At 48.6% G+C, this 14098-nt stretch overlaps 1 protein-coding gene across 1 annotated transcript; it reads left to right on the top strand.

The window, feature by feature from the left end:
• Positions 1 to 281: 281 nt before the first annotated feature.
• On the top strand, positions 282 to 4544 carry LOC146181558 (uncharacterized). Its single transcript, XM_084575801.1, has 2 exons — positions 282 to 3489; positions 3580 to 4544. Exons 1-2 carry the CDS (start codon positions 282 to 284, stop codon positions 4542 to 4544), a joined length of 4173 nt encoding a protein of 1390 aa, XP_084431927.1.
• Positions 4545 to 14098: the final 9554 nt, after the last annotated feature.

The following is a 14098-nucleotide window of genomic DNA, read 5'->3' as shown; positions in this document are numbered from 1 at the left end:
ACATAACTGGCGCAGTCGGCAGGATCTGCTGTGGCTGAACTGGAGTCTACGGGAACGACGACGGCGACACTACGAGCCTCGTCAACGACGACGCCTGACCGTGACAACCGCTTGGAAAGCCAATTCGTGAAGACGCTCCCAGCTTCTTGAATCCGGCGCAAGGGGACCCACCCCAAGGGACACCAGCGGCAGTCAGGCGAGTACCCCTTTGACATCTGCGGGCGCATGCTATGTCAAAGCCCTGGGTTTTGAGGAGCGATCGCGCTAAGGAAGGAGGAAGAATGGCAGAGGGGGATCAGAGTGAAGAGTTGGCAGCCGCCGGCAAGGCAGGCGAAGATGAGGTAGACTCCACACTGGAGGCTACGTCAGAGCAGTTGGCACTACTGCAATTGCAACTAAAAATTGTAGAGGCCCAGAAAGAGAATCAAAAATTGATTCTAGAAACAGAGCGATTGCGCTATGGACAGAGCGTGGAGCTTAGCGATAGCGGCAGCACCATCGCGGCGAATGCTGGAACAGATGAAGATAGAAGGCTAAAATACGCGAGCCTATTGAAAGGCGTCCTGGCACCAATGCCGAATCAAGAGCAATTAGTGCCTGGATGGTTTGAGGAGGTGGAGGCGACCTTATGCTCGTACGACGTCCCGACCGAGTGGTGGGCCGGACTGGTTTTACCGAGGCTGAGCGAAAGGGCGCGAGGGCTCCTCGTACGGTTATCAGCAGACGAGAGGAAAAACTTCGCTTCTTTGAAAGACAAAATTCTTCGCGGACTGCGACTGTCAGCCGCAGAATGCAAGAGATTATTCTCGTCAAGCAGCAAAGAGGCAGGAGAAACCTGGGAACAGTTCTCCGTACGACTAGAGAATTATCTCGACTACTACCTAGACAGCTGTAAAGTGCGCACCATTGAGGAGTTCAAACAGCTGGCGGTGACAGACCGAATGAAGGAATGCTTAAGCGCCGATGCAAGAGCACACGTTGCCTTGAGTGAGAAAGAAGGTTTTCTCAAACCTAGTGACCTCGTAGAGCTCGCAGAGAACTTCGAAGGGAGTCGGAGGTGTAGGTCAGCAGTAGGACTAGCTGCGTCCGCAACGGCAAACCACCATGCCGAGAAGCGAACCGCTACGTCATCTCAATTGGGAGGCAGTACGGCTGAGAGGCGTCCCGGGCGACAGTGCTATAAATGTCACGAGAGAGGCCACTTTGCAAGAGAATGCCCGAGAAAAGAAACTGTCTCAACAAAAAATGGAAGTAGCAGTCGCAGAGGCGAAAGACAGGTTGTTGCTCGAGTGGAAATTCCAGTTAGCGAGGAGATGGCGACAGGGAGTGACAGGCGACAGAACGAGGCAGGCGACAAACGTATTGTCACAATAGAGAGCACGGGTCAGCAGCTCAGAGCTTTGGTTGATTCGGGTGCCGATGTAACTGTCCTTCGTAAGTCACTTTGCCGCGAGTATGAAGGCGCGGGGTCAACACTGAAGCTGAGAGGAGCGTTTGGGAGTGAGGTTGTCGCCGAGCTGGCTTACGTGCCATTAAAGGCAACGGAGGGTGCTCCCCTAGTGTCGTTCAACCCGTCCGAACGAGGAGTGCTGTGTGCGCTTACCGATGAGCTAGTCGCAGGCCTAGATGCACTGATTACGCCAGATGACTACAATGAGCTTCTCGGGGAGAGAGCAATAACACAAGCAGATGAGTTAGTAGCTCTGGAATCAGATACAGATGAACCAGACGGGCCAGATACGGGACACGCTGATGCTGTGGCGTGCGTCGTCGAGGCGGAGCCTGCTGCCAGCCAAACCGAAACGAACCAGACAGCAAGGCAGCTGTTCCGGAACGCTCAGCTTGCCGATGAATCGCTAAAAGAAGCATGGGCTCAGGCTAAAGAAGGCTCGCATGGCATGCTTATACGGGACGAGCTGCTGTTCCATCGAGAGCCAGTTGCTGGACACGAGTGTTGTCAATTGGTACTACCTTCGGAACGGCGCGCGGAGGTTTTAAGGTTGGCGCATGATTCAGCGTGGGCAGGGCACCTGGGCGAACGTAAAACGCTTCAGAGAATAAAGGGGTCGTTTTACTGGCCAGGCTTGGCCAGAGATGTCAAGCAACACTGTCGTACGTGCCATTCATGCCAGGTAAAGGCCCCTGCGCGCACTCTCGATCGTGTGCCGATCACACCCCTCTCTAGACCAGACAGCCCGTTTCAAGTCATCAACGTTGATTGCATAGGGCCAATTGAACCACCGTCTGCGCGAGGGCACCGTTACGCGTTGTGCGTTGTTGATGTTAACACTCGGTGGCCAGAGGTCGTATGCTTGCGCGCGCTGACAGCAAAGGCTACGTGCGAGGCGTTGCTACAGATCTTTGCACGCATGGGTATACCGGAAACGGTGTGCTGTGATCAAGGCACAAATTTCACGGCTCAGTTAACTAGAGAGATGCTGTCCAGGCTTGGAACATGCCCAAGGTTCTCCACGCCGGACCACCCGCAGAGCAATGGACTGGTTGAGCGCTGGAACGGTACCTTCAAATCCATGTTATTCCGTATTGTGGAGGAGCACGGCAGGGACTGGGACAAATTTGTTCCATTTCTGCTGTGGGCATACAGAGAGGTACCTAACGAAACGACGGGCCGCTCTCCGTTTGAGCTGATGTACGGGAGGGCAGTGGGGCCTCTTTCCATCTTGCAGAAGTCGTGGAGTGGGGACTGGTCCGTCCCGGACTCTCTAACAATCCCAGCTGAGGAATATCTTTCGGAGCTGCGCAAACGGTTAGCTGAGGCACATGCAACAGCTGAAGGTAATTGCACAGATGCTCAGAGAAAGTATGCGAATCGCTACAATCTCCGCGCGACGGATAAACAGTTCGCGGAAGGGGACGAAGTGTTGTGGCTGGAGAAGGAAGGCCAAGGCAAATTGATGGGAAGGTGGATAGGGCCGGTCAAAGTTGTACAAAGGTTGCGGCCCTACAGTTACCTAATCGAGTTGGAAGGCGGCACACGTCGGGCTGTGCACGCCAACAAACTCCGAGCTTACCACGCACGCGTTAATGTTGTAGGCACAGTTTTCGAAGGGGACAGTGACTTCGGCGACGTGCCCACATTCCCAACACCGTCTGACGAAGGAAGTAGCGTGTCGGGCGAAGCTTTGAGCCACCTTACCCAATCGCAACGGGAGGAGCTGACCACGGTGCTCGCTAAGCACGGACAAGTGTTTGGTAGTAAACCGGGCAAGTGCACCGCTGGCATGCACAGAATAAGGCTGAAGGCAGGATCTGAAGTGGTAGCCGGACATGCGTACAAGGTACCAATGGTGTTTCGGAAGGAAGTGGAAAGGCAGATTAACGAACTGTGTGAGTGGGGTCTGATTTTTCCGGTAGAGAGCGCCCATGCCCATCCCATAGTTTGTGTATCTAAGAAGGACGGCGGCATAAGGCTCTGCTGCGACTATCGCAGGCTCAACAGCGTTACGGAACCGGACGCATTCCCCATGAGTATACCTTCGGAGCTTTTGTTTCTGGTGGCAAAGGCGCGTTACATCACCCTCATTGACATGCTGAGGGGATATTGGCAAATACCTTTAGATGAGCAGTCTCAAGCATTGACGGCGTTCGTAACGCCGGTCGGGCAATACGCTTGGAAAGTGATGCCTTTCGGGCTTCGGAACGCTAGCTCCACGTTCCAGCGAATCATTAACGAGGTATTAGCACCACACAGAGAGTATTCCTGCGCTTACATTGATGATCTCGCCATATTTTCCGAGACGTGGGAGGATCATCTGAGGCACATCGACAATGTTCTAAGTTCCGTAGCAGCTGCGGGATTCACTGTGAATGCAGCTAAATGCCGATTCGCAAGAGGGGAGGTAGAGTTTCTTGGTCACATAGTAGGATCGGGTAAGCAAAGCGTGAATCCTGCAAAGGTCAGCGCTATCCAGGAGATTCCCCCGCCACAGACGAAGCGGCAGCTGAGGAGTTTTCTCGGGTTGGCAAACTACTATAGACAGTATGTCCCTGACTACTCGCGTATTGTTCTCCCGTTGACTAACCTGACGAAGAGGAGGACCCCTCATCGGCTACCTTGGGACAGCGAGGCACAGAATGCGTTCGAGAGCATTAAAGAGTGTTTAGGGCGCGCGACATCGCTGTATGCACCAGATCCTAGTAAGGAGTTTATACTATCCACCGATGCCTCCGACTACGCCGTAGGAGCATGTCTCGCACAGTGCGACGAGGAGGGGAACGAACGCCCGATCGCATTTCTAAGCAAGAAGCTCAGTCCGACCCAGACTCGGTGGGCCACAATCGAGAAGGAAGCCTACGCGATCATATGGGCACTGAGTAAGCTCGAGGCTTGGCTATTTGGTGCACAGGTGCGTGTGGTAACGGACCACAACCCCCTTAAGTACCTTACGCTTACCAGCCCGCATAGTGCCAAGTTAACTCGCTGGGCTCTCGCTCTCCAAAGGTTCAATCTTACGCTCGAACATAAAAGGGGCACGCAAAATGCCAACGCCGATGCTATGTCAAGGCTGGTGGCGGCCAACTAAATGGAGCTAAGCGCATCGAGGGAAAGGTAAATGGCCTAAGAATGGTTTGGGCTTTGTCATTGCGTGTGGGCGCGGATGGCGGGGGGTATTGAACCTGACGCCAGCCGCGTCGCGTTGTTCGCTTGTGTGTTGTGTGTGGCTGCATTATAAAGACTTATGCAGCACACTTGGTGGGGAGGTGTTGTGCTCATCAACGCGACATACTACACCGTCAGCTTCTGGACTGGCGCCTGCTCGTCGCGAGCGCAGCTGCGGGGCGTGCACTTGAGGGCCGGAGCGCGGTGCGTGACTTTTCGTTCATTTCCCGTGACCCTGGATCGCGGATCGCCTGGCTGGCGCGGATTTCAAGTCGCCGACGCAACCCCGCCCGCAAGACGACTCCGGATGTCCCGCGTCGGCAAGGCCAGCAGCACTATTCGAACCGCAGATCATCCACGGTGTGTGGAGGTGTGTGTTTGTGTGTGTGCGCGCGCTGGGCTCTTGTGTAAAGGAGCCGCGGAGGCCAGGAAGCTGATTCCCACGGGACTCGGGCTGTCCGGCAAGGACGTACGTGACCACGGCAGCGGATTTGAACTCTGGAATGTGCACGCGTGATGTTGTGCGTACAGGATGACGGGAGAAAGGAGGAACTGTGCTGGAGCCTATTGGCCCCGCCCAGAGAGTTTACTGCGTCCCTATTGGCGCAATGATAGGGGCTGTGTTTAGGGAGTCTATTTAACGAGCTGTCAAAGGCAATTTCAAAAAAAGAGGAGAGACCAGTTACAAAAAAGATGTTGTAAACCTGGTTCGTCTACGGGTAGTACTCCAAGGTGCCCAGCAGGTGCAACTCAACAGACCGCCGGTCAGCGCAACCGAGCACGGCGGGTGAGAGGAGAACCGTTTCGAACGCCAGCAGCTGAAGAGACCGTCGCCCTCTGGACGAGCACGGCGGGTGACAGCGTGGAGAGCGGCTTCGAAACATAACTGTCATCAATTGACATTTCACCAATTCTGAAACGGGCTAACCAAGAGAGTTCTACTTAAGTTGAGCGCAACCCAGAGGGCTATGGAACGAAAAATGGTAGGGGTAACATTAAGAGATAGAAAGCGTGCAGAGTGGGTCAGAGAAATAACTCAAGTTACCGACATTCTAGTAGAAATTAAGAAGAAAAAATGGACATGGGCAGGACATGTAGTGCGAGGAGAGGATAACCGATGGTCGCTGAGGGTAACAAACTGGATTCCAAGGGAAGCAAAGCGTAGCAGGGGGCGGCAGAAAGTTAGGTGGGCGGATGAGATTAAGAATTTCGCAGGGGTCGAGTGGATGCAGCTAGCACAGAACCGGGTTAAGTGGAGAAATATGGGAGAGGCCTTCGCCCTGCGGTGGGTATAATCAGGCTGATGATGATGATGATGATGATGATGATGATGATGATGATGATGATGATGATGATGATGAAACGGGAGAACCACTCAAACACTTGAGGTTTTCCCATAGCATCATCCTTGTACGCCGTTTTTAACATTTGAAGAGTTTCTGTTACATTTTTTTTAGCACAAAGCGCGATTTCACCGCCGCACGCTGTTCACGAAAGTCAGCCATTGCAAAAACGACCCTCACAGAAAACAGTTGTCACTGTAAACTCTGGCGAAGCTAGTACGTCTGACCTTCAGCGACGCCTATAGGCTGACTTGCTCTGGAATGTTCACTCTATGTACTCCTAGCGGCAAAATACAGTACTCCGAAAGCGCTGCCCATCAAAGCATTAGTTCTGTTTCTTTTGGGTATCCACTCATACAGTTTTGTTTACCTAAACCTTGTCTACCAATGTCTCATGCTCCGACGTTATGCTGTTGGGCCTTCTACATGGGCTTGAAAACGCCCTGTTTCTTGATGTCACATTTTGCCTCATTGAATTTTCTCAACCTGTATGTTATTTAGGAGTGATGGCCGTCCAGTATAAAGATGATTTGAAAGAATAATAATTTTAGGTATGCGTAAACAAGTTGCCCCCTGTCTCCCCTTCTTACCTGTTCAGAGTCCTGAACTATAAGTGATCAAATTTTGAAAACATATTTCGAAATATACTTATATCTAAACATCAGAGGAGTGCACATTTCGTTCTCAAACACTGACATAGAAGCAGCTTCTCCACAGCAACTTGGAATTTAAGTGAACTGTCAGCACATGCCAATTTCTTCTTGATTTCTCCCAGTGTAGAATTACCTCGAGGTTTTTCTTTAACACAGTTTGCACGCTTCCTATCTCTAGAAGTTATACGTTCCATTTTATGTTCCATAGCTCTTAATTACCCTCAGCTCAGGTACAACGTTTGTCATTACCCTGCACGTTGAAGCCCCATATGTGAGAACAGGCAAAATGCAACTGCTACATACTTTCTTTAAGCGATATCGGTTAGCTGCAAGTCAAAATCTGCCAGTACTTGCCAAATGTTCTACATCTTAGTCTTATTCTATTTATTCCCTATCGGCTATTCGAATATGCTGTTACTACGTGTATATATATTCGCCTATCATATTCGCTTATCGACTCCCATGGGTCACAATGTATTTTGATTTGCTGTTCTTCCCGAGGCTGTAGACTATAGTATTTTAGCCTACCCCTCTGCTTTTTCATTTAAAGTATTAAATTGTGCATTGCGGTTCCTTCCTTTAGTTGCTAGCAAGGCAGCCATCAGCAAATCAAAGATTACTGGTTTATTTTCATTCAACCCTTATCGCATACTGCGCCTTTTCCAAATCTCTGAATAGTGCTTATAAGCAAGCTGTAAATAGTATTGAGAAGATCGTGTTTCCTTGCCGAACACTTTCCTTATGGGAATTTGATTTCGTTTTAAAAGGAAGCTATGGGCGTGTTATGTTCTGACCATTTTTCTGTCCCATCTTTGATAGAATGTATATGATCGATACGACAATTCTCTTCAGAAAACCTGATTGATATTTTGGTTAATTTAGGTGTGCGGTTGCCCTGATTTTATTAGGGATTGCCTTAGTACATATCTCGTACCTAATAAGTAGTAAGCTGATTAGTGTGTATTTTTTCCAGTCCTTCGGGTCACTTTTCATATTATGTAAAATATTTGCGTTATTCCATAATTCCGGTAACTTCGGTGTCACCAGGAATTGCATCAAGAGAATGTGCAGTTCTTCTAGCACAATATCCCTCCGTCCTTCAACAAATCTGCATTTATCTGATCCTCCTCCGCTGCTTTTCCCCTTTTCATAGCTCCCAAATTTTGTTAACCTCGTCCTTCGGTCCTGGCAGATGGTCTGTTTGGTGGCGCTGGGCGTAGGGCACCTGACAACTGTAGCAAATAATCTTGGATCAAATCCTGGCTGCGGTGGTCTATTTTTGATGAAGTGAAAGGCAAAGATCCCGTCTACTGTGCAATGTGAGTGCACGTTAAAGAACACCAGGTTAAAAGTTTCAGACCCCTCCACCTCCGCGTCGCTCATAGCCTGATACGCTTTGGGCGTTAAACCCCATAATTCAAACAAAACACATAGGTTTCTGATAGGCGCAGGCCTTATTCTATTACCTAGTTCCTGTTCTCATAAGGGTGCTGCGCATACTGCCTCTATGAAATAACTTTTGCTCAGACTTCCTAGCTGCGGTGCGGAAGGTGCTCCGTTAGGTTTGAGCATGATTTAGGATTTAGTGTGTACGTGGTGTAGATGTAGAGACATCTATTGAGACCAAAGTAATCTACAACTTTGTTCACACATATTTCTGGAATGGTTGCAGGTAGGGTATCGTGGCTTGTAGCAAAATAATACACATACCTACCTGTTTTTTGCGTTTCTCCATTTTCAAGTGTTTAACGTAATTGGCCAAGGCCAGCACAAGTCACAGTGGATGGAATGTTTCGTAACGTAAAATTTGACTGCCAGGTAAAGAGTAACTGCCAGAAACGTTGCAAGAACATAACGTCTGACCTACAGAATGGTGCACGGGGTTCACGAAAAGTGGTAGTGATTCATATGTTGACATGGTACATAGGTGATATACCCGGGGCCCAATAACATGAATCTATCAATCGTCTGGACTGTGGCAGCTAGCCAAACCACTGTGCATAGGATTCTAGACTAAAGACTGCAGCTTCATGGCTTTAGTGGGCTGCTGATCCATGGACTTAAATCTCTTGAGAGGCCTAAGTGCACAGCACTTAGGCGCGTGGACATTGAGCTCACACACGAAATAAATTTTCCTTTCGGGTGTGTGAAGTGTTAAACTGAACAAGTATAATGTTGTATAAGGATCGCTCCTCCATCGTGCGCCCGTGGTTCCATCAAATTAGTAGCGCCCTGACCGAAGACAGGTGCACATCTTAAAGTATCTATCTCGGTCCGTACGCTCTGTACGCGAAACCGAATGGCGCGAAAGGTCAACGCACTTCACACCTCCCAACCAAGAATGTCACACGGACACTTGCTGTCAATGTGAGGTTTCAGTTCAGCCACAAATTTTCAAGCATCACTGCGTGCACACACAGAATTGGTTTGTTTCGCGCATACAAGGCGAGGACACCTGTCAGTATATTCCAGAACCTGCCATGTTCGTTGTCTGTATGCCAACTGTCAGGCTAGCCCCTAACCTTCAGTTTTCACAATGACTGCCGCAGGGAGCTAGTCAGGCACTACCGAACGGCCAAACACAGCCAACACACATACTGATGAAAAAAAAATCAAACATCCTATTACTCGTTTGCTGCTGCCAGCAGAGCAAACGCGCAAACAAACAAAAACACTCCTAGGGCGGCTGTTCGTCGCATTCCAGATGATGGAGATGCATAACCTCTAGCCCAATATGCCATACAAGCAACCAACGCATCAACTGCACACTAATGGGCGCTGAACGGGTCAGGTAACTGAACAGCTTGTGGTCTGTCGCGACCTTCACTTTAGCCCCGAATTGTCCCGTATCGAACTTCCCAGGTATCCCCATGACTGCAAAACCTCCCTCTGGGTTTGGAGACACTTCGGTTTGAGCTGGCATAAATGCGATCGGATTCAGTTCTTTACCTGACTGAGACGAGCATGCTCCTACCGCTACCCTCGAGGCTTCTGTTGGGAGATGAAGCACCTCTTAACCAGGCGCGACCATCTCCTGCAACGTCAGTACAGTTCTCTCCTCGCAAAACGCTTCCCCAGCTTTGTCATTCCAAACTTCTAACGAGACGTCTCGCTACTCCACCTTTAAATCTTGGAAGCTCGACGTAGCTTCTGTGACTGCCTGTTCCTGGCCTACTGCAGCAGTTGTGAAAAATACTCGCACCGAATTCTCGTTTTCCTCAAACTTGAGCACAGCCTCTACTTTGTCTTCACCCAACTTGTCTGCAATGTTCACCTCTTGCTCACAAACAGCCCTCTTTTCTGCCTCTACCACCTGCTGCCTTTAAATTTGTCGGGGTAGGGAACGTGTTTTGAATGTTAGCACTGCACCCACACCTTCGGCTAGCTTTGCGGTTACCGCACCGCCCATAGCATTGACACCTGCTGATTGACGACTGTTTCTCCTTCTGGTACTAAAGACATGAATACGCACACCAAGTCCTCATCCACGATCTCTCCAAAACCACTTCTCAGTTCTATTTTACCAGAACAGTCATCTCGACACGATACAAGTCCATTCTCAGTCCTCAACACTGCAATCTCAGCCCCTCAGTCTACACAAACCTTTGCCAGATTATCGTCGATTTGAACCCTTATGCAGGTAAGCGAGTAAGACTTAACCCATTTATCGGGCTTACCCTTCCTCTGTTGTTCGGAGTCCAGCTTATCAGGGACGAGTATTTCAGCTCTATCTAAAGGATTGCCCGCGTCCTGCTTGGAATTTGCTGCCTCTTGTCTCTGCTGTGAATTTGGGCAGTCAATGGAGATGTGCCCGTTCTTCTCGCAACGAAATCACTTTACCCCTGCACGTCAGTCTTTGCTTTGAGCATTGGGACTTTGGACTATCGTCCGCAGTTCTCGTTCCTCCCCTCCTTGCTGAGGTGGTTCGGTACATTCGAAAGCATGAATTCGAATTTGCGCCAGTTTGACCGTTTCTAGTTCAATGTGGAGCTTCAGCTTCTCAATTTCAAATAGTTGAGCCTTATGCTTCTTTCCTGCCAACAACGCTCGCGTCATATTTCCAAGTGCCTGATCTGTCGCTGACACTGGTTCTGCAGACGCAGGCTGTACGGTAGGCTCTAGACCATTCCCTGTGGCATCCATCTCTGTAGCAGTCATTGCATCTACCTATAGCTTACAACCACTACACAGACATGGTAAATTCGGAGAAAGCAAAAAGATGTCCTACCTCTTTCGATGCTCCGTCGACCGCGCTACTCTCGCACTCGCCGTGATGCAAGAGGGCTCCCGGGAAGGTAGATGCCCACGAGTTGCTCTCAGTCGCTCAGCAGCTCACCACCTTGGACGTTGCTTCTCTTGGTCGCCTGGTTCTTGTTTTGAACATTTAGATGTGAATGCCTCGTTCCTTTCAGCAGCTTGCTGTCTCGAACCCTCGATGGCTTGTTGCCCGGCTCCTTCAGCTCCTCACTGACTGGAGCCTCCGACATCCTCTCGAACTCGACCAGTGATCACGAAGCTTCTTGACGTCAGTTTCTTGAGGCAGCTTCACGTTTTCTACTTTAGGACGAACTACCCTGTAGCTTGTCCACCGACTTGTTCTTCTCACCTGCCGTCAAATGTCTCGAGTAGAAAGACGTTGCAATCCTGTCACGACTGCGCCAGTTGAGTATCCCCTTCAGGTAGCCAGGTGAGGAAACACTTAATGATATCGGTGCTCTTGATAACTTGAAGATTCGGACGCGCAAAAATCATGTTACTTGATGGCAGGACAGAAATATTAACTTTTTATTTACATATAAATAAAACAAGAAGACACAAGCAAGAAAAAAACTATTTACATGACTGACCCATTGGTCGGACGAAATCAGCCCTGGTTTAACCCAGAGCGTTTAATTTTAAGGCATCTGTCTCCACTCTTGGCGGGAACAGAAACCAGTAACCAATAAGGCAACTTTTCTCACCAATCAAAGACTGCGGAAAGGATATTAACTAACAACACTTGGGAAAGGAGAGGTCCCAACCAAACATGCGAACGGCACTGACGTCACCACATTCCGAATCTCTGCTTTTCCTTGTTTTCTTTCACACACACGTGCATGCGAGACCAACGTATGCCGCGTGAACAACCAGCCGAAGTTCTTTATAAAAAAAAAACATGAAGCTGTCACTGAGGGGCTGAACGCCGCGTGAAAACTCCCAATTGAGCAAGCGCTTATTCTGAGCACCTGTGGCTCAATGACCCATTGCGCCTCATCGCGCACTGGTCAGCCACCGCACACCTGCTACCCCACAAAGTCTGTATGCACATGCGCGGAAGGAAAGACGCGCACGTAGCAATACGAGAATACATACAAAAGAAAACGTCCATTGGTCCCCGATATGACATTAAACACTGTACACTGCACAAAACTGCACGCTGGAGTGACAGCTGTGGTAGGAAGGCAAGACGAGAAGGAAATGAGTGCTCTGCAGCGGCAGGTGACGCCGGCAACAATATAGCTGTCATCGCGCCTCCATCGTGAGTACGCGGTTCCATCAAATTGGTAGTCGCCGGGACCGAGGACAGGTGCACATCTTAAAGTATCTATCTCGGTTCGTACGCTCTGTACGCGAAGGCAAATGACGCGAAAGTTCAACGACCTTCACAGACCCCGCTGTGGTTGTTGCACGAACTTTGCGATTGCAGAAGAGGAGAGTGGAAACTGCACGCGTTACAAGACAAATTACAACCGACATAGCAGGCAATTATATATCGCTTAGACATCCTTCGTGTCACAGATGGCGCTTGCACCAAACCATGCATAACGGCTACCTGGCTGTTAGCCGACGTTTATTATTATATACAGCTCGCGTCTCTCTATAGGCCCCTAGTGAAAGAGTATACGGCCCTAAAGTTGTGAAGATTCTTCTGGAATATCCAGTTGTAGATACAAGCTAGCGTTTGAAGGGCTTCATATTGCCTGATATTTTGACAATGGCTCAGTTAGGCTTGATGTTTAAAATCGTGCAGTTTTTGTTGTAATAATGTCATCTGTTTAATGTCCCTTTTCACCTTTGATGTTCATTATAGCTGCTGGTGTAACTAAAAATTGTTGTGGCAGCACTGCATGTACCAAATTCTAACGGGCGCTTGAAATCGGTCACATGACTTCTTTTGTTAATGTCCCACAACAGACCACTCATTCACTACTTCATCTTGGCATGCAGCCCTGCTACGCAATTCTACTCTGAAGGAAGAAGTCTTTTTTTCAATTTTGTGCGCAGCAATCCTGTGGTGGTGCAGAAAATTCATACAGCATTAAAAAAGGAAAGCTTGCCTGTATCTACTTTTTGTGTTATGATAGATGTGGCACTTGACGCTCGCCGAAATGAGATGAAACTGCTTACTCGACACTGCTGCATTTAAAAAGACGTTAAAGCGGTTTAAAGTATATCAGAAAAAAAATGCAAATGCAGCGCAATTTGAATAATGTAGCTTTGGGAAAAACCATTTGGAAACGGAAACTTTCTTGCAAGAATGGCGATAAAACATCACACAATTTTCCAGTATATAAATCAGCACTTGTGTGGTGTCGGATCTTCTTCGCTGAAACACACTGAGCATAAAATAAATAATAGCTCTGAAAGCATAACGATATATCATTGCTCTATTATATTAACGTTAGCGCTGACGGGCTGCCAAACAAAAGGTTTAGGTGGTCGCAACGCACGCAAGTTTAAGATTTGTCCGAGTGTACATGGACGCCTTGCTTTCCGCCATCGTCAAAAAGCAAGCCGCCCATGTAGTCGTGCTCGAGTATTGGCTGCAGCACGTGATTTAAATTTCGCGTCAATAAGTATAAAACTTAGAGCGTCTCAAACACTCACCCAAGCGTAGTTGAGCCATTAGATTGCAAAGGCAACCAGAACGTTACGCAGCCCGCATGATATCCTAGTCCTTGTTGCGGCTTAAAAAATAGTGCTTTGTTGCTACGTCAAGTATTTTAATACGTGGTACATTACGACCTCACGCACGTAATTATTATGCGTTAGCGGTGGCAAATAATAAAAGCCTATTGAAAAAATAGCAATGTGTCATGCAAGGGCATATTCAGGTCAGCCAAACGCGCTTTACCTTCAAACAATTAAAACGTACTTTACGTGTCTTCCAAGTAGAGAGGAGGAAGAGCTATTTACAAAGTTTTTTGCAGACTGTTGCCCTCACTCGCTGGTCAGTCTGCGTAGAATTCTACAACTTTAAAACAATGCATAGTTGATGTTGGTATTGGTTGCGGGAAGGCAAAAAGAAGAATATTTGTGTTTACAAGTACGGCTTTCTTTTGTCTACTATCGAACAAGATTTTTTTTCCGACAAATCTGTAAGTTCTTTTACATGCTATTATTATTTGCTTCTAGAAGCTGCGAGAGTAAAATAATATTTAAAATGTTCTGCTATTTCTTGTCTTCTCCCCTTAAGCCTTTTAGGGATGCGTCAACCCGCT

The sequence above is a fragment of the Amblyomma maculatum genome, chromosome 8 (assembly GCF_055883805.1).
Source record: "Amblyomma maculatum isolate TAMU_Amacu chromosome 8, ASM5588380v1, whole genome shotgun sequence".
NCBI lineage: Eukaryota > Metazoa > Arthropoda > Arachnida > Ixodida > Ixodidae > Amblyomma > Amblyomma maculatum.
Note: the sequence above shows the minus strand (reverse complement) of the source record. Positions and strands in the feature narration are given on the sequence as shown.

Excerpts from the sequence above, each read along its gene's own strand:
- LOC146181558 (XM_084575801.1), top strand. The coding sequence starts at position 282 with ATGGCAGAGGGGGATCAGAGTGAAGAGTTGGCAGCCGCCGGCAAGGCA. Across the intron at positions 3,490-3,579 it reads ACCGGACGCATTCCCCATGA|ATGAGCAGTCTCAAGCATTG; the intron begins GTATACCTTCGG and ends AAATACCTTTAG.